At 55.4% G+C, this 19,620-nt stretch overlaps 1 protein-coding gene across 1 annotated transcript; it reads left to right on the top strand.

Moving 5' to 3' along the window:
• Positions 1 to 359: 359 nt before the first annotated feature.
• On the top strand, positions 360 to 7,145 carry LOC135287247 (uncharacterized). The gene is made up of 15 exons (XM_064400605.1): positions 360 to 679; positions 1,142 to 1,221; positions 1,336 to 1,461; positions 1,579 to 1,658; positions 1,761 to 1,878; positions 2,178 to 2,252; positions 2,577 to 2,681; positions 3,062 to 3,227; positions 4,361 to 4,458; positions 4,554 to 4,703; positions 4,872 to 5,023; positions 5,318 to 5,462; positions 5,586 to 5,735; positions 5,879 to 6,055; positions 6,943 to 7,145. The coding sequence occupies exons 1-15, from the start codon at positions 562 to 564 to the stop codon at positions 7,141 to 7,143; spliced, it is 1,941 nt and encodes a 646-aa protein (XP_064256675.1). The 5' UTR covers positions 360 to 561; the 3' UTR covers positions 7,144 to 7,145.
• The last annotated feature ends 12,475 nt before the right edge of the window (positions 7,146 to 19,620 follow it).

Here is a 19,620-nt window from a genome sequence, read left to right as displayed (position 1 = left end):
TCTTTGCTTTCTTGTCTTTGTCTCCTCTTGTCCTTTATTAAACTTTGAATGTTTTACAGGAGAGTGAACCTTGTTTTTCACACAGGGACATCCTGGGGGCATGTGGGGGTGTCTGAACACAGGGCTCTGGGGCATGCTGGAGGGCACCAGGGATGTGCGGAGGGGACAGGAGGGCAAAGGGGGCCTGGAAGTCCTTTGGGAGCACTTAGTGTGCCCAGGACTGAGCTGTGCCCATGCCCCCAGGGACAGCCAGAGCCTCCCTGCCCGGTCTCTGGCCCGTTGCTGGGGGCAGGTTCCATGTCAATGGTTACCTGGATCCATTTCTGGGGGTAGGTGCTGTGTCACAGGGGAGCCCTTTGTGACACCCCACTGCTGCCCCTGTGGTCAGTGTCCAGCTGGACAGGGAGAGAAGAGGATAGTTTGGGAATACAGAGCTGGCCAGGAGCCTCTACACACAAGCTCCAGAGTTTCCCTGCTTCTTCAGCAGCCCCGTGGTGCTGAGGTTTTTCCCAAACAATTCTTATTTCCCCTTTCTCCGCTACTTGACTTTTCTACCAAAGCATGGAGAGGAGAGCCCCGAGGCAGCCCAGGGTGGCCTGGGAGGAGGACGGGGGCCCCCAGGAAAGCAGCTCCCCAGTGGAGCCCTACGAGGTGACAATGGTGCAGCCCCTGCAGATGGGTGAGTGAGAGGCCCTGCTGGGCTGGGCAGGGCTGGGAGCCCAGCCTGTTTCCCTGGCTCACAGCAGCCCAGGGCTGGCTGTGATGCCTCAGGCTGAGGCTGCTCAGGGCTGAATGCCAGCCCCAGCACAATCTCTGCCAAGGAGGGAGTGAGCAGAGGGGCCCCAACTCCTGCTCTAGGGTGACGGCAGTGAGCCGCGGCTGGGCCGGCAGCAGGCAGGGATGCCATGAGGCCCTGCACCTTTGCTGTCCCTCTGCCAGTGCATTCCTCAGCCCAAGGCTCTGGGGCTTTCCCCTCCGTGCTGTGCTCCAGCATGGCAGCTCCTCTGCTGGGCACCCTCCAGCCAGGATCCGCCTGGGAAGGCTGTGCCAGCAGAAGAGGCACAGGCCTGGGTGGAGGGCAGATCTTCCCCTGCTCTCTGCCATTGCCAGATTCTCTGCAGCCCTTCCTTCTCTCTGTCAGGTGCTGCTGGGTTAGCTGTGTGTGAGGAGGAGCAGGAAGCCATGGCATTCATCCAGACCTTTACCAGGCTCTCTTGCCCGGTAAATGCAGTCCATGGGCTGGTGGCTGTGCCCTGTACTCCCCCGGGGCTCTGGTCCTGCTGGCCATGTGTCCCCTCTCAGACGCCCCATGGTCTCTCTGTCCTTTGCTGCCAGATGCAGGATGACAAGCTGCAGTTCCTGGAGAGCATCCGCAGCCTGTGCAGGAGCGCCACGAACCGTGGCTCGTTAGCAGGCCTGGAGTGCTTCTGCCGCAGACATGAGCTGGCAGAGAAGATCGAGGTGAGGGCACACCTGGGGAGCCCCAGCACCCTGTGAGAGCCGTGCTTGTGCAGGGTGAGGAGCTGGTGGCACTGGGTGCTGGCAGCTGCCAAGTCCCAGCCCAGCTGTGCTCCACAGGCGCTGCTGAGCGAGGAGCCCCAGAAGCAGATGCGCACAGAGCTGCAGCTGCTTGCCATGCTGGCCATCACCCAACTGAGGTACCTGCTTGTGCCTCTGTGGGACGCTCTGTGTCCACCTGCACAAGGCCCTGAGATGCTGCTGCCATCACCAGTATCCAACTGGAACCTCTCTCTCTGCAGCTCTGTGCTGCCCGAGCTGCTGGACAACACACAGCTGATCAGCTCCTGCTTTCGGAGGGTTCTTCTTCTTCCTCCAGAAGAGGAAATGACGGGCCTGGAGGCTTCTCTCTACACTCAGGTAAGTGCTGGGTGAGCTGCAGGAACCCCAGGCCCTCTGGGCTGCTCTTGGCCACCCCATGCTGCCTCATGATCAGAGATCCAAGGCACAGCAGGCTCTTGCTTTGCTTTCCCACCCTCATCCTTCCATCCCCTTCCCAGGGCTCGGCCATGTCCAGCATCACAGACTAGTGCATGCAGGACACTGCCTGTCCCTGGATCTCCCAGGCAGTGAGGGCATCCTGCCCTGGGAATTCTGATCAGTCTCCAGGGTGGGAGGGACAGCAGAATCCCTGCCATCACTCTCTGTCTTCCCTGCAGACCGTGGATGCCATGGACATCATGCTGAAGGCTGTGGTGCTCAAATCTTGCGAGGTGCCACAGGACATCTTGGAGGTCTGGCCTGTGCAGAGAGTGGGGGTCTGGGCACTGTTCCTTACCCTGGGGGGGTTGCCCACTCCTGGCTGGGTGGTCCTCAGCCCAGCTGTGAGCAGGCAGAGCACACTGCAGGGAGGGTGCTGCCCTGCCCTGGGGCTCAGCTGGAGTACAGGGGCTGCAGAGATGGCACCTGCCTGGCCACAAGGTTGGCCCGAGGCTGAGCTCGAGGTGAAAGGAAGCCTTGAAGGCTGGTAGGAGTCCAGCCCAGGAGGAGAGAGCCACGCTGCTCCCACAGGAGCTGCTGTCTGCTCCCAGGGCTCACCTAAGCCTCTCTGTGCCCAGGTGCTGCTCACCTTCACCAGCTCTGAGAGAGCCGTTGTGCAGGAGAGGGCCTTGCAGAGGATTTGCAGCCTGAGCCATTGGCTGGCCAGCTGTTCCACTCTGGAGGTGAGGAGCAGGCACCTCCAGCCATGTCCCTGTCCCCATGGCCAGTAGAGCTGCAGCTGCGAGGTGCCTTCAAGGCCAGCCTGGGCTCAGGCTCTGAGCTGAAAGGTCTTGGTCCCTCCATTTCCCCTGGGCTTCCCAGCCAGGAGCCGGCTCTGCCCCAGCCTTCTGTCGGATGGGACTGCCCAAGGAGCATGGAGGGAGCTCTCCCTGCTGGGGCTGCTGTCCAGTGATTCTCTGAGATGGGGCCTGCAGGGCCCTACCAAGCTCTGAGCCACCTCCAGCCTGGGATACACTGTGTGGGTCAGGCTTTTGGCCTCAGCTGCTCTTCTTCAGCCATTCTTCTTCTTCAGCCATTCTGCTCTTCTGCCTGCCTCCCCCAGGCTGGTCAAAATGAGGAAAGAGATGATGCCTGTGCACAGATGCAGATCCCAGTCCTTGGCAAGGTGTTTGGACATCTCATCCTCATGGCATTTGAGGAAGAAAAGACCAACCATGTGGCTCTGGATGCTCTCTACGCCCTCCTCAATTTCATCTGTCATCAGCAACGTAAGAGAAGCTGTGCTGGGCTGCATCCCCCTGCACAGTGACACCCCCTGATCTATCTGCTGGTCTTCCCTGGCATTTTGATGGACCCTTGTGCCTGGTGCAGGTGCCACCATGTCCCCAGCACGGCTATCATCTCTATTCCTTCCCCACATTCTCTGTCCCGGGCTCTTGATGGTCCTGTGCAGCTGAGCTGCTCGTCCACACAGGACTCAGCCCCATTCCGCCCATTCCCCAGGTGCCCTGGAGAGCTTGTGTCCTTCCCTGCCACACGCCAGCCCCACGGGCCCTTCCCCCTGACCAGTACTGCAGCCACAGAGCAGATGGGGGCTGCATGCAGAGCTCCAGGGGCTCGCAGCCTCCTGGGCCAGCAGCACTGGCTAGAGACACTGGAGGAAGGCTGCCCTTTACACCCGTGCACCACCTCCTGCTACAACCAACTCCTCCCCAGCAATTCCCATTCCCAAACTCTGTCAGGGTGTGCTGGTTTTCAGCTTTTTTTTCTTCTGTTGAGATCAAGACTGAAGGTACTTGAGATGATAGTTCATGTTTAGACTCATTTAAGACTTGTGTTTAACTTATCAACGTTACAGTCTCACAGGCAGTGACTTCAGTAGTCTTTCATTAACAAGGCAAAAAATGGCTCTCTCTTGTTACAAGGTCTCTTAAGGCTAAAATATCTAATTAAGAAATGACACCTAAATGATTTTCTCTTTTAAGCTAATAACTAATCACTTGAAGTCCGCAATGCGGACTTTTCTGTCCACTTACAAAATACTACTCAAACTTCTGAAGGAGAAGGAAGAAGGTCAAGAAGAACAACCAGTCTCAGCCCTAAAACTTCTGTCTTGCCCTATATATATTTCTGTATTCTAAAACCATAAACTCTTAAGTTTTCTAGCCTGTGATATTACACATTTCTAATTAACTATACACCTGTAATCCCAGTGCTATCAATTAATTTTGGAAGTCTTTTTCACGGCCTCAGGTTAGATGTAGTGCTCTCCTGGGGGTCAGAGTCTGTTAGCACAGAAAGTCTAAAATTCTTAGCATCCAGAAGTCCAGCAAGGATGTGGTTGGCTTGCTGGCACAGCAGCTGTGTCTCACTGATGTGTCCCAGTTTCCCCACTCTTCAGGTGTGACACTGCCAGAGGATAATGCACAGCTCCAAGCACACTGGGAAGATGGGATCAGCTCCTCACTTCATTCTCCCAATGCCAAGGACTTCATCGAGGTACCGAGAGCTCCCCTTGCTGGGACTCTTGTCCACAGCATTTGTGTAAGCAATGGGGCCCAGAATCAGCAGGGTTCCTTTCCCTCCTGCCACAGGCTGTTGGAAAATACCTGGGACCTTCTGAGAGGACACACATCATCCTCTCAACCATTACGATGTTCCGCTACTCATCTCCCTGCAATCACCAGGTGGCTCTCAGCATGCTGGAGGTGATTGGGAGAGAGCCTGACTGGTGGCTGACGGATGTAAGTGGCCTGTGTCTGGATTGCCCTGCCATACTGGCTTCCTGCCTCCCTCCATCCCTCCCAAATCCAGATGTTTTGGGCACCTGGAGCTGCCCTGAGGCAGCAGAGAGGGATGGGAAGGGCAGCTCGGCTCCAGCGGCAGCACCATCCTCACCTGTGTCCCTCCAGGTGCCAAAAATCGTGAGCCACATCTACCACACTGGATTGGTCACGGACATCCAAGTCCAGCACAGCCTGCACTGCCTGCTTCTCTTGGTGGCTGACAGGAGTCCTGGGCAGGTGGTCACAACACTGCTGCAGATCGCCCCACGAGGAGATAGGTACTGGTGCCAAAAGCCCCTGTGGGGAGAGGGACCCTGAGACCCTCTGGCTGGCAAACCCAAGAACACTGCAGGACCCCACCAAGGAGCCAGGCCCCCCATCCCACCACGCTTTCCAGCCCTGATGGGGGTCATTCAGTCCTGCAACAGCCAAAGCTGGCTGGGCCTGCCAGAGCTAGCCCAGAGCCAGCACGCTGCTCCTCAGGCATCTCCTGCCTGCCTGGGCAGGATCGCCAGGCAGCCCACATCCTGCAGCGCTGGCCCAGGCCCTGCTGACAGTGCTCTGCCTTGCAGGAATGCCCTCAGTTTGTGGGAGGTGATGTTCTCGGTGCCCCAGATGGTAGAGAAGGTCTTGAAGGAGCTTCGTGTCCAACTCCAGGACCTGAAGAATGGCATTTTTCGCACCTTTCCTGAAAACGACTGCCTCTCTTACTTGGCTGTGAGTGAGCAGCAAAAGCTCTGGTGCCCTTGTCCTCGGCTGTGGGGGGAAGCAGAAGCTGTGGCACAGGAGCCCTGCTGGCTTTGCCAGGGGCAAAGTTGCTCACTGCAGGGTTTCTTTCAGCTGCTGGCCTCTGAAGATGTGCAAGAGGAGGAATTCGCTCCATTGTACAAAACCTGCAGGTTTCTGCTGTATTCAGCCAACAGCACAGACAGAGAGATAACCTCCCTGCTGCTCAGGGCCCTCATCACACTGTCCAACAGAGAGGACAGGGTGAGCAGGGTGCTGTCAGGGGCACACATGGGGAAGCCAGGCTTTGAACCCTGGCCTGGGAGTCAGGACAAGGGCTCACGGCTCCAAACAGCCTCCCTGACTGGCAGGGCCTGCTCACCAAATGGAAACTGTCTTTCCTGCAGGCGAGAAAAATGAAGGTCCTGCTGCCAGACCTGATGAACCTGTTGCGGCAGAACTGCACGTCTCTGGTGATGATGGCCCTGATGGTCCTCCAGAACATGATGAAGTGCTTGAAGAGGACCGAGGCCAGTTCCATTGCTGCGGATGTGGCGAGGGTACTCTGGTACCACTTTGATGAGGTGAGGCCAATGTGAGCCCGAGCCCTGAGAGGGGCACTGGGCTGTGACAGCAGCACTCGGGGCAGGCTCCGCTCCCCTGGGCTCTCCCGGCATGGATTCTGCTTCTCCCCACTCTGCAATCTGGCCCCCGAGCATCGCCCCTCACCTCAGCTGCTGTCACACCCTGCTGGGAAGGATGAAAGTTTGACAAGAAAGTCTCACAGATATGGATGCTTGGCAGAAAGATTTCTGAATGTAGAACTTGAGAATGAAATAGGGATGGAAGCAAGTTTTGATACAGAAGAAAAGAATTGCCCAGCCACTCCTACTGGATAACTAAGAAAGCAAAGGGTTTGTTAGTTAGAAGGGGGTTTTCATCACTTAGAGCAAAGGATAAACCCACTTCAAACAAGAAGATGTTTTTACCAAGCAGAAAGATAGCACAGGCAAACAAGACTGCCAACGTCGCAAGCAGAAAAAAGGTCTCAAAATTTTCCACTGCAAGAAAACTGGAAAACAACTTCTAACTTAAACTGTAACATACTAACTTTTAGTGATTGGAGAATAGTAACACGAATATGGTAATTATAGTAGTTATGATGGGCTATAGGTAAAAGTTAAGCTATAGATTGGTTCTTCTGTATTAAGATGCTATAAGCAAAGAAAAGTATATAATGCAATGTAACCAAAATTAAAGGGTCTTCAGGCTTGCCTACAGCTGGAGCTGACAGCTGTAGGCACAGGCTCTGTCGCCCACGACCCTGCACGGCTGTAACATCTTGGGTACAATAAACTGCATTTTGAAGAGCCGCCTGAAGTCCCACATCTCTCTTTCAGGCTCTTGCTACACCCCTCATTATGGGTGGCAGCTGCTGTTTCCCAAGCTCACCTCTCCTTGTTCCTTCCAGGAGGAAAGCTGGGTGCGGGAGAGCTGCATCAGCTCCTTCCGAGACCTAGTGAGGACAGTGGTGGGGAAGGAGAAGAAGTGGATGAAGAATTTCGTGCACACTGTCCTGGCCCCGCTCATCCTTCGCATGAACGACGAGGCCCCCAAAGTGGGCCAGGTACTGATGTCAAGGCTGAGCAGTGACACAGAGAGGGGTGGCTGACACTCCCTGGGGCTCCGGGGCACTGGGCAGCACCCCCAGCACAGACCCTGGGAAGGGTCCCTGCAGAATCAGTGCAGCAGGGCTGGACAAGCTGGCACGGCCATCCCCAACCCCTGCCCTGCCTACTGCAGCAGGGCTCAGCCCCAGCCCAGCACCACCAAGGTGTGGGATGTGTGCTGTGTGGTCCCCAAAGGTGTTGGAGAGCAGGGATTTGAGCCTCTATCCCTGTACCTAGGGGCCATTCCCAGATGCTTTGGCAGGGGCGTGTCCCAGCTCCCTAAAGGCAGAGGCACCTTTCCCAGGCCCTGGAGTCATCTCCCAGCTTCTGCTGTTCCACAGGCCTCCAGGAATGCCCTCCTTGCCATCGCAGAGCTCCTCAAGTGGAAGGAGATGAAGCATGTGGTGAAGACACAGCAGACCTGGAAGATGGCTGAGTGCTTGGTGAGGATGCACCCCAGGGACTGTGCCAAGCCATGGGCTCTGCAGCTGAGCCTAGGGAAGAGACCCCACAGCCTGGAGCTGCATCCTTGTTCCTGGCTCAAGAACAGGGCTCTTCTCCAGGCTCATCTCCAGGCCCATCTCCCCTTCCTGCACCCAGTGGGAGGGAACAGGGCTCTTGGTGATGGAGGTGCTGGCAGGAGGGGCTGCTCCAGCCACCTGGAGGGTATGTGCCAATGCTCACACCTTTATGGTCTCTCCAGATGAAAAAGGACAGCAGCAGGGCTGAGCAGTACCTTCTTCAGAGCCTGAAGTACCTGAAGGACCCTCAGGAATGCGTGCGAGACTCGACTATCAGGTTCATCGGTAAGCCCCAGCCCAGGCTCCCACTTTGGGCAGCTCCTGTCTGCCCCAGCCCTTGCCCAGTGTCACATCCAGGCTACTGGTGGGCCCTGGCTGCTGGGAGCATGCTGGGGAACAGCAGGGGCTGACAGAGCTCTGTGCCCAGGGACCATCATGCGGCATGTCAAGGACCAAAGCATGGAGGTGCCTGCTCTGATTGTCAGAGGTGAGTGGGGAGCGAGGGCTGGGAGACTGGGGGGTCTCTGCAAACACAGGAACTCAGCTCGGCTCTGTTTTGGTCACAGAACTTCAGGCCTTGGAGAAAGATGGCTGTGAATTCATCTGTTGCCTGGCAGCTCAGACCAGCTTGATCCTGAGCAGGCTGAGGGAGCAGCAATCACCAGCAGGGTCCCGATGCTCTCTGTGGTGCTGGCACCGCTGAGCTGGGGGCCTCTTGTGTCCAGAGTGGCACATTCAGGCAAGACTGATCAGGAACACCCTCCCACTGATTCACAAGGTGTGCAGAAAGGACTCCTGACTTCCTGAGGTTCTTATCAGAGAAGGCTCTGGGAGTGGTTGGATCCAGGCTTGGTCAGCACTTCGTCATACATCACTGAACCTGGACATCACTTTGTTCTGAGGATTATGGTTGGCAAACCAACTATATCTGTACATAGTTTATTTGTAAATAAAGTTAGTTTTGTGTTTAAATAATAGCTTGTCAATTTCTTTTTAAGACAAGGTGACCCATCTGGTTCATCAAGGAAAGCCAGTAAAAAAATCCCAAAAGACTGGGATTCCAGCAAAGATTTGCAGACTGTCTCTGGCAGGATCCTTCAGGACAAACTGCCCAGCCCCAGCTGGATAAAGATGCCATGTGATGGGTGACAATGGGCACAAGGCTTGGGCACAAAGGGTGACAGTGACTGGGGTGGCATCAGGCTGGCACCGGTCACTAGTGGGGTTCTGCAGGGCTCCATCCTCGGCCCTGTGCTCCCCAACATCTCCATAAATGGCTTGGACACAGGACTGGCAGGGATTCTGAGCAGTGCACAGCCAGTACAAAATGGGAAGAGCTATTGGCTCCCTGGAAGGCCTGAAGGCCCTTGGAGAGACCTGGACACAGGGGACAAAAGGACAACCAGCAACCATGTGGAGACCAACAACCACAGGGGATGGATTCTGCCCCTGGGATGGGGCAATCCAGGATGTACGGTGTCATGGTTTGACCCTGGCACAATGCCAGTGCCCCCATGAAAGGTATATTTCCAAAATGGTTACTGTGAGATGTGACCAGGAAACAGAACAAACCAGGCTCCAACTTGGGAATGGAGGGAAAAGACAACACCTTATTAATCTATAACATAGAAACAAAAAGAAGAAAAAAAAACCAACCCAAAAAACACACACAACAATCCACAATGGAACAATGGAACCCCTCCAAAACACTCTTCCCCCCCCCCCCCCAACAGTCAGTCCCCTCTAACACTCAATTCTCAGTCCAATACCATCCTTCACACAACCTCCCCGCAGTTCATCAGGAGAGAGGAGTCTCCCTCTTGCACCATGGGCCTCCCCAGGAAACACAGTTGGAACCTCCTGTGCTTCCATGTCACACGTGGTAGCCGCCCGGAGAGAATCTGCCGTGGTGACCATCTTCCTTCCATGTCCAGTGCTCTCACCACTGGCCATGGATCCAAACTGCTTCTTAGGTCCTTTTAAGAATGCCTTGCCCAGTTCCAAGAAGTGGCCGCCTCTCACCATTTGGGACACCTGTCCCCCCCATATTTACTCCCCTGGGGCCAAGGGGCCTCATGAACAGAGATCCTTCTCCACTGAAGGCAGAGGGCTCCAGCACACCCTCCCCATCAGTCTCTGTTCCCTCTACTTCTTATAAAAGCTTTGTCACTCCTGGCTTCTGGCCAAGCACCTCCCCCAAGGTGCAGTCTCTACATTACAGGAAGAAATTGGTTGTGTCCTGTGGCCATGTAAGAGGGAAGTCCAGCCAAAAGACCACTGCAATCATCTCCTCCATCTAGGGCGCTTCTCAGCTGCTGGCATTTCTTCTCTCACTCAAACCTTCTTTTCACTTGCCCATCCTCCGTCCCCTCTCAATTCTCAGCTGGGGAGGATCAATGTTTTTTACAGCTTCCATTGTCACAGCACCAAAGGGGTTAAAACCTCAGCCACGGTCTGCTGGGGGCACCTTGTCCCCCCTTCTTCTCCTGGCCATGGTGCCAGGCACAAGATATCAAATTTCAAGCCAGCACAGTCTCTATCACTCTCTCCCAGAGGGGGGGCTGCCCAAACATCCCAGGTCTCCTCCACCCCTGCACCTTGCAGGGCTCCGGCCTCCCTTCCCACAGGCCACATGGCCTCCCCTGCCCCACCCAGACGCAGCTGGGCAGGGGAGAGGTCAGATCCACTCACCAACTGGACTCAAAAGAGAAAGCCCCTCTGGGAATCTTCTGCTTTTAACCCCTGTGTGTTCTCAGAGGCATATCCAGATTCCCAGTGGCCACAACAGGAGCCAGTTTCAAATCTGGCCACTGATTGGTTTGACCACAACTTTTTCAGAAACTCACTTCCTAGTCAAACTACGACAGTGCTACCTCTAACTCTTCATCTTGGTCTCGTGGAGGGAGTGACAACGGGCTTTCTACCTCTCTGTCCCTCTCTCCCGCCGCTTCTTCTTGCACCCACTCCTCCAGGAGCTCGTTCAGCAGAGTTTCCAGGGATGGTGAGTCCTCAGAGTCAGAGCCCAAGTCTGCCAGCAGCTCAGGAGACAACAGCTCTGAGTAGTTGTGTGCCTCTCCTGTGGTGTCTTTGGTCAAACTGCAACCGCTGTGTGACACCAAGGGGTCTGCAGGTGGTTCCACGGTGGCACTTGATGGATCCCTGAGGACGCAGCTGGACGTCATGGGGCTTTCTTCATTGCTTATGGAGGAGGAGATGTCTACAAAGAGCTCTGCATACATTTTCTCTTCCTCCAGCTTCTCCAGCTCCTCTCTCTTTTTATGTGTAATTTGCAGCAAATCATCAGGCCCCATGCACAGCTGCTTGTGAAGTGCAGTGTGCTTGCCTGGCTGACAAGTTGCCCTTTCCTCACAGGAGCCTCCAGAGAAAGGAGAAGCTGAGAAGCCTGAGCTTTCCCTAGGCTCTCATGTGGGGCAGAGCTTGCCAGGGCCCTCATCCCAGAGGTCTCCAGCCAGGGCAGTAGCTTCTGCCTCTACCTCATTCTCTTTCAAGAACAGGGCAAGCCACAGACTCTGCAGGTCTCGGTCCCACTCTCCTGCAGCCTGTGCTTCTGGGAGCTCTTCTTCCTCCAGCTCCTTTACAGGAATGTCCCAGAGTTGTGAGTTTCCAGAGACAGAGTTCTGCTCTGCCAACTGGGCATGGGACGGGAGCTCAGAGCACTTTGCTGCCTTTTCTGTGGAGCCCTTGGTTGAGCTGGAAGCACTGGGCAGCTCCTGGGGCTCTGCATCCATATCTTGGTGGGCACCTGACTGTTTGTGAGTGCAGGTGGACATGATGGACTTGTTTGCTGACAGGTGTGGCCTGAGGCCTCCAAAAAGCTCTTTGTAGATGTTGCTACCATGCCCCTCCTGCACCTCAAGGATCCCCTCTTTCACAGAGCGCCCCAGGTGCTTCCAAGACGGCTGGGCCCCAGTGTGGAGCAGCACACCACATGCAGGTGTCACGGGTGGCAGGCAATGGCCCTGCCTTGCTGCTGACCCCTGCCAGAGCCCTTCTGTTCTCCTCTCCAAGGAGGGTGTTCCCTGGGCTCTGCCCACAGCCAGAGTGCTCCATGGAGAAGGTGGCACACGCTCTGGCTGTCCCCTGGCCATGGGGCCCACAGCACATGCTGTGCCTCTGGGAGAGGATCCAGAGGCTGCTGCTGCAGGTACTGCTGGCAGAGGGGGCAGCTTGACCCTGTCAGTGGATACTCTGGATATTTGAACACTGGGCTGGCCTGGAGGTGCCAGTGTCACCTGAGGGCCATGGAGAGGTGGCAAGTCCAACACGGACAATCTCTGTGGCCCTGTGACACTGCTGCGGGGCACTGAGCGCCCGCCCTCCTGGCTGCCCCTGCGTGTGCAGGACCTGGTGGGGCTCCGTGACCACATGGGGAACAGAGTGGGCCTGTCCCCAGGGATGGGTGTGATGGTCGTCCAGGTGACCTGAGGTGCCACCTGTGGCTGCCTGTGGGTCACCTGTGGGAAGCAGGAGGAGGCACGGGATGGAGGCGGCTGTGTGGGCACGGTGTCCCCCATGTGCCTGCAGGCCCGGCCCTGGCCCCAAGGCAGGTTCTGGCCACAGCAGCCAGGCTGGGCCGGGTTCCCAGCTGGGCTCGCTGCCTCTGGGGCATTGCTGTGCCTGGGACATCCCAGCCCTGTCCCCTCCACAGAGCATGGCCTGGTGCCAGGCCTGGCTATCCGTGTCCCAGGGCTTCCCCCAGGTCCCACTGCAGGCTGTCCCTCCATCCCTGTCCCTCACCTGTCGCCGCTGGTACAGCAGTGGCTGCCCCTCACGGGGCTGGCCGTGGGCATTTGTCTCCTGCTTCTTCAGCATTGTGGGAGCGCTCTGGTGAACACTGGCCACAATCACCCAGGGGAGCTGCTGCCTCCAGAGAAGCTGCTGCCTCCTCAGAGAGCTGCTCTCCTGGGAGTGGCCACTGCAGGGGCTGGCAGCCCCGAGGGTCATGACATGAACCCTCACCACAACGGCCTCTGGGCACGATGTCACTGCGGGTCACAAAGGCCTGGTGGGCACAGCTGCCTTTCTCCCACAGGCCTGGAATGATTCCCTGGACACAAAGGCCTTTTTAATGCCTTTGCCCCTCACAACTTTGCCTACTCTTGTTCCTCTCCCAGTGACCTGCAGCTCTCTCTTGTCCCACCTTTGTTCCTCCCATAAACATCTCCAAGGAAGCCATGTGACAAAGTGCCAGAGGGCTTTTCCCACCCAGCCCACCATAGGTCACAGCCCTCAGCCCTGACCTCCTGTAGAAAAATCATCAGAGAGGGAAAAGTTTCATTTGAACTTAATCTGGAGGCTGCTGTGAAAGTCTATAGAAAGACTGTTTTTTAAAAAAAAATTAAGAACAAAGGAGGGCCAAGGAAAATGTCCATTCTCTAGTTCATAGGGGAGTGGGGGAGAATGGAAGTGTGCTGAGGAATATGCCAGGGGCATCCTGGAATTCTGTGTCAGCAATAGTGTGGCCAGCAGGACCAAGGCTCTGACTGTCCCTCTGTGCTGGGCGCTGGTGAGGTCACACCTCATATCCTGTGCCCAGCTTTGAGTCCCTTCACCCTGTGCCTACATTTAATAAACATTACCATCTCATTGGGTGGTAATACAGTTATCTCTTGTGTCTTTGTGATAAATATGTGCCATATTGCAGATTAGAGGTAAGGGGACAATAAATTGATATGTTTTAAGTAACTTAGGAATAAAAAAGAGAATGTATTATCTTTGGAAGGAAGGTCAGGTCTCTCAGGAGGTATTTAAGGGGAATGCTAGAGCATATAGAAAAAAAATCTGGGAGGCCAAAGATCAGTTTGAACTTAAAATGGTGACTTCAGTAAAGGATAATAAAAAATGTTTTTACAAATATATTAATGGTAAAAGGAAGGGTAAGACCAATCCTTGTTCTTTACCGGATGAGGGAGAGAACTTAGTAACTGCAGATGAGGAGAAGGCAGAAGTGCTTAATACCTTCTTTGCCTCAGTCTTTAGTGGGAAGATGACTTGCCTTTAGGAAAACTGCCCTCTTGGGTTGGTCGATGGTATCAGGGAGCAGAAGGGGTCCCCTGTGATCCAGGAGGAGGCAGTCAGAGAATTTCTGAGCCAGCTGGATATTCATAAATCCATGGGACCAGATGGGAAGAGTGATGAGGGAGCAGGCAGATGAGCTTGCCAAGCTGCTCTCCATCATTTACCAGCAGTCCTGGCTCACTCCTGAGGTTCCAGATGACTGGAAGCTGCCCAGTGTGACGCCCATTCACAGCAAGGGTGGGAAGGAGGATCCTGGTAATTATAGGCCAGTCAGTCTGACCTCAGTACCCAGGAAGAAAATGGAACAGTTTATACTGAGTGTCATCACCCAGCACTTACAGGATGGCCAGGGCATCAGACCCAGCCAGCAGGGGTTTAGGAGGGGTAGGTCGTGTTTGACCAACCTGGTCTCCTTTTATGACCAGGTGACCCTCCTGGTGGATGCAGGACAGGCTGTGGGTGTGTCTATTTGGACTCCAGCAAGGCCTTTGGCACTGTCTCCCCCAGCACACTCCTGGAAAAGCTGCAGCCCAGGGCTGGGACAGGAGCACTCTGTGCTGGGTTCAGAACTGGCTGCATGGCCGGCCCAGAGAGTGCTGGTGAGCGCTGCTGCATCCAGCTGGCAGCCAGGCACCAGTGCTGTCCCTCAGGGCTCTGTGCTGGCGCCAGCTCTGTTCAATATTTTTGTTGACCACATGGATGAGGGGATTGAGTCTTTCATTAGTAAATCTGCAGATGACACTGAGCTGGGAGTGTGTGTCCATCTGGTGGAAGGCAAGAGGGCTCTGTAGGGAGACCTGGAATGGTTGGATGGATGAGCAGAGTCCAGTCAGATGAAGTTTAATGACTCAATGTCCCAAGTCCTGCATTTTGGTCACAATAACCCCCTGCAATGCCAGAGGCTGGAGATGGTGTGGCTGCACCGTGCCCAGGCACAAAGGGACCTGGGGGTCCTGCTCGACAGCCGGCTGAACATGAGCCAGCAGTGTGCCCTGGTGGCCACGAAGGCCAATGGCTCCTGGCCTGGATCAGGAATGGTGTGGCCAGCAGCAGCAGGGAGGTCATTCTTCCCCTGCACTTGGCACTGGTGTACTTGCCATTCTTCCCCTGGACTGGCACCATGCTTTGATTGCTGTGTCCAGTTCTGGGCCCCCCAATTTAGGAAGGACATGGAGGGGCTAGAGTGTGTCCAGAGAAGGGCAACAAGGCTGGTGAGGATTTTTGAACAGAAATCCTGTGAGGAACGACTGAGGGAGCTGAGGTTGTTTATCCAGGAGAAGAGAAGACTCAGAGGCGACCTTATTGCACTCTACAACTTCCTGAAAGGTGGTTGTAAGTCCAGTGGGGTTGGTCTCTTTCTCCAGGCAACAACTGACAGAACCAGAGGACAAAGTCTTAAGCTGCACCAAGGGAAATAGAGGTTGGATGTTAGAAACATTTTCTTTACAGAAAGGGTGATAAATTATTGGATTGGATTGCCTGGGGAGGTGGTAGAGTCATCGTCCCTGGATATGTTTTAAAAAAGACTAGTTGTGGCACTCGTTGCCATGGTTTAGTTGAGGTGCTGTTAGGGCTGGGTTGGATTCAGTGTTCTTGAAGGTCTCTTCCAACCCAGTAATTCTATTATTCTGTCATTCTGTGATTCTGTAACTCCATGATTGCAATGTGTCCCTCCCATCTCAGCCCCTTATGCAATTCTCACCCTTTGGCTCAGCCTCTGTGTCCCCTCAAGATGCTGGCAGAGCTGTTTGGGGACAGGGCAGGAGCAGGGCAGCCCCAGCGTTCCCCTGTGTGTGACACCCCAGCGGTGACAGCCCCAGAGTTCCCCTGTCTGTGACACCCCAGCAGTGACAGCCCCAGCGCTCCCTTGTGTGTGACACCCCAGCAGTGAGAGCCCCAGCGTTCCCCTGTGTGTGACACCCCAGCGGTGACAGCCCCAGCGTTCCCCTGTGTGTGACACCCCAGCAGTGACAGCCCCAGCGTTCCCCTGTGTGTGACACCCCAGCAGTGACAGCCCCAGCGTTCCCTCCCTGCAGACGCTCCAAGGGAAGCGTCCAGAGCCGCGTCCAGTCCATGGAGCTGAGCGGCCACTGCCCAGCCCGGCCTGGGCTGATGTGGATTCCTCTGCACACAGCTCGGGGAAGGTCCCCCTGGCCACCTGCACAGTGCCATAGACAAGTGTCAGACACAGCTACACAGCTCTGCCCAGAGCTGACAGGGGGAGTTCATTAAAAATACCACAAAAACAAAAAACCAAACCAAACCAAACCAAAACAAAAACTAAAAAAACCCAAACAAAACCACACCAAAACTAAAAAAAAACCAAACAAACAAAACACCACCACCCCTACAAAACAGAAACCAAAAAACCTAAAAACCCAAAAAACCCCCCAAAAAAACTCAAAAAAAGAAAAAAAATATAAAAACAAAGAAACCAACCAAAACAGAACAAAAAACCAAAACAAACATAAGAAAAACCAAAAGAAGGAAAGGAAAACTCCACCCCACAAGAGCTGTTCCATCCTTCACTTTCCAGACCTACACTCACACAAGACCTGGGGCTGCAAAAAATGAGAATTCATTGGGCACATTTGCAGCAAAAGCACGTTTAGGACAGGTTTTCAGCAGAACTGCTCTCTGCTGAGCCAAAAAGGCCCCTTTGGCAGCTGCAGGGCCATTGCAAATGCAGAGCCTCAGCCCACAGGGCAGAAAAGGGCTCTGAGTTCCCCTCCCCTGGCACTAAACCCTGTTGCCAGGCTGCTTCACACACAGGATTCTTCTGGAAGACTGCGCAAAGCTGAGACTGGGCTCTGGCTTCTCCATGTTGTGTCTCCTAAAGCTGCCTGGGAGAAGAAATTTTGGGTCAGCTCTGGTGGCACAATCCCTCCTGGCACAGGCACAGCACTGGGAAGGGCTTTGCTTGCCGAGGCTTTGCTGCAGCCAAGGAAAGCTCCTGGCTCAGGGTCACCTTTGCTGCTCAGCCAGAGCCCCCAGTGCCCCAGCAGCAGCAGCAGAGAATGGCAGCATTGCCAAGGGCTGGGACAGGAGGGGGAGATTTCCCCCTGGAGAGAGGCTCCTATTCCAGTTTTTGCATTCAGGCAGCTGCAGATGCCTCAGCTTTGGCTGCACAGCAGCTGCAAATGCAAGTCCAGGAGCTCTGTGCATGGCCAGCCCCAGCAGGTGACAGCAAGGACAGGGCCCTGGCACAGTGACATTTGCAGGGAGCGCCTTCAGCAAGCGCTGGGGGCTGGGACTGTGTGCAGAAAACGCCCTGGGGGTCTCTGCAGTCAGGGCAAAGGAACAAAGTTTCAGTTGTGGCCTGGTTAGGGAGCACCAAAATGGATTGTTTTCCATTGCCGGGTGTTCCAAGAGCCCCAGAGGAGAGCCCAGGGGGACAAGGAATGGAGAGCAGGGACTGTACAGGAGCTTCATTTGTATCAGCCCAAGTGCCCTTTTTTTCCTTATATGTGCTCCCTGAGAATGTTCTCCCCTCTCCTGTCCCCCATTGGTCCCAGTTTACTGCAATGCTCCGCCCCTGTTACCTCATTGGTTCCCCAGTTGGCTGCCCCTCCTCTGCACCACCTGTGCTCACTTCCCATTGGCCCTTGACCCTGAGGTCCGCCCCTTCCCCCCTTAACAAACCCTGTGTCCTCAGCCCCATTTTGTCTGTGTCCCTGGACCCTCTACATTGCAATAAACTGTGTTTGGAGCTCTGCACAAAGAGCCGTCTCTGGCCTTGTCCATCAGCAGGTTAAGCAAGCGTGCTCCGGGCTCTGGGAGTGCAGGTTGCTCACAGGGGCTCGTTGTGGATGTGCCGCAACACTGGAGATGGACTTGGGCAGGAGGAACCCCTTAACCCAGTGTGCTCATACACTGTATTTTCCCCCAAACCAGGATTTCTGATTCCCAAACCTTGGGTGGATGGAGGCTGCCAGGAAGAGGAAGATGCCCCAGGACACCCAGGCAGGTGAGGAGGAAGTCAGTGCCTCTTTCCCCCTGTCTCTTGCTCCAGCCCAGCATGGCCCCTGGCTGAAGGACAACCCCTCTGCCAACGCCATCTTGGGATGCACTGGGGGGATCTTCTTCCATTTCCCTGTGGCATGGAGGCAAATCTCATCCTCTCCTTGTCCTGCCTTCCCCAGAGACCAGGGAGGACAAATCTCTGCGGCAGAACCTTGTGGAAGAGGCCATTTTGAGCGACGCCACGGGGCAGGAATACAACGGGGAGGAAAAGCCACTGAGATCCCCCAGGAGGAGGGGCTGCAAACCCAACCTCGGGTGCTGTGAGGAGGAAAGACCCACCCTGAGGCAGGAAGGTGGACAGAGCTTCAGCCAGGGATCAGAGCTGGTGGCCCATGGGCAGCTTCATGGTGGGGAGAAGGCCTACAAGTGCTTGGAGTGTGGGAAGAGCTTCAGGCAGAGCTCACACCTGATCAGCCACCAGATGATCCACACTGGGGAATGGGCCTACGAGTGTGGGGAGTGTGGGAAGGGCCTCAGGTGCAGCTCAGAACTCGTCAGGCATGAACGCATCCACACTGGGGAAAGGCCCTACAAGTGTCCCCATTGTCTGAAGAGGTTTCAGACCAGCTCCAGTCTCCTGCGCCACCAGCGGATTCACACAGAGGAGCGGCCCTTCTGCTGCCCTGACTGCGGCAAGGGCTTCAAGCACAACTCCAACCTCATCAGGCACCGGCGCATCCACACTGGGGAGAGGCCCAATGAGTGTCCCCAGTGTGGGAAGAGCTTCACCCAGAGCTCCAGCTTGACCAGACACCAACGGAGGCACTGGTAAGGGAAGCCGTGCAAATGTCCCAACTGCAGGAAGAGCTTTTTGCATTTCTCCAGCTTCATCCACCATTGGAGAACGCACATTGGGAAGAGCCCTGGAGATCTATGTTCACTGTGATCCATGCTCGGAAGACACCTGTCTGTATTCCTGCCAATGGCATGATGTAGGATTGAAGAACATGAAGGTCTGGCCATGGCCATGTCATTACATTCACTCCCACCTCGGGTCATTGCCAGGGGCAGGAAAAGGGATTCTCTCTCTTTGCCCGAGGACAAGGGTGACCTTTCCAGGCAGGAGGAAATACTAGGCCCGGAAGAGCCAGGGATTTGTGTTGTATTTTTCCATGTAAATAGTTTTTCTTATCCCTTCTGTTATCAACATTGTTTCTGTTCCTGTTTGTTTTTTATCTCATTGATGTTCCCAGTAACTTGTTCTTATGCCAGCCCAGGATCTTTGCCTTTTGTGATGTCCATGGGGAGGTGGGAGGGCAGCCAGCGGCAGCATGGTTTTAGTGGGAGCAGGACATTGGGGAAACCCATTCCTAAAGCCCGGCCCCTGGAATCCAAGCATCCCAGCTGGTCCCAGCCCTGGTGGCCATGGCAACAGCCTTGGGAGCGGGTCCCTGGCTGAGGCTGTGGGAACCTCTTCCCTCTGGGCCCAGGGACAGGACTGGAGGGAACAGCTGCAGCTGAGTTGGGGAAGGCTGAGGTTGGATCTCAGGAAAAGGTTTTTCCCCAGAGGCTGCTGGGGCAGTGCCCAGGCTCCCCAGGGAAGGCTCCCAGCTCCAGTGCTCTCTGAGCTCCAGCAGTGTTTGGCCAGCGCTGCCAGGCCCAGGCTGGCATTGTTGGGGTGTCCTGTGCAGGGCCAGCAGCTGGACTCCAGGATCCTGATGGGCCCCTCCCAGCTCAGCCAATTCTGTGGATCTGGGATCCCATGACCCTGGGGATGGGAGTGCCAATGGTTGCCATGGCAACGAGCTCTGGCTGCAGGCCTGAGCTGGTGTCCATGGCAACCACCCCTGTCATTGGGTCTGCATGGAGCTGTCGAGGGACTGACCATAGCAACAGGGGCTGGTGATGGTTGCCATGGAAACTGACCATTGCAACAGGGGACTGGGGATGGTTGCC

This window comes from Passer domesticus, chromosome 29 (genome assembly GCF_036417665.1).
Source record: "Passer domesticus isolate bPasDom1 chromosome 29, bPasDom1.hap1, whole genome shotgun sequence".
Classification (NCBI taxonomy): domain Eukaryota; kingdom Metazoa; phylum Chordata; class Aves; order Passeriformes; family Passeridae; genus Passer; species Passer domesticus.
Note: the sequence above shows the minus strand (reverse complement) of the source record. Positions and strands in the feature narration are given on the sequence as shown.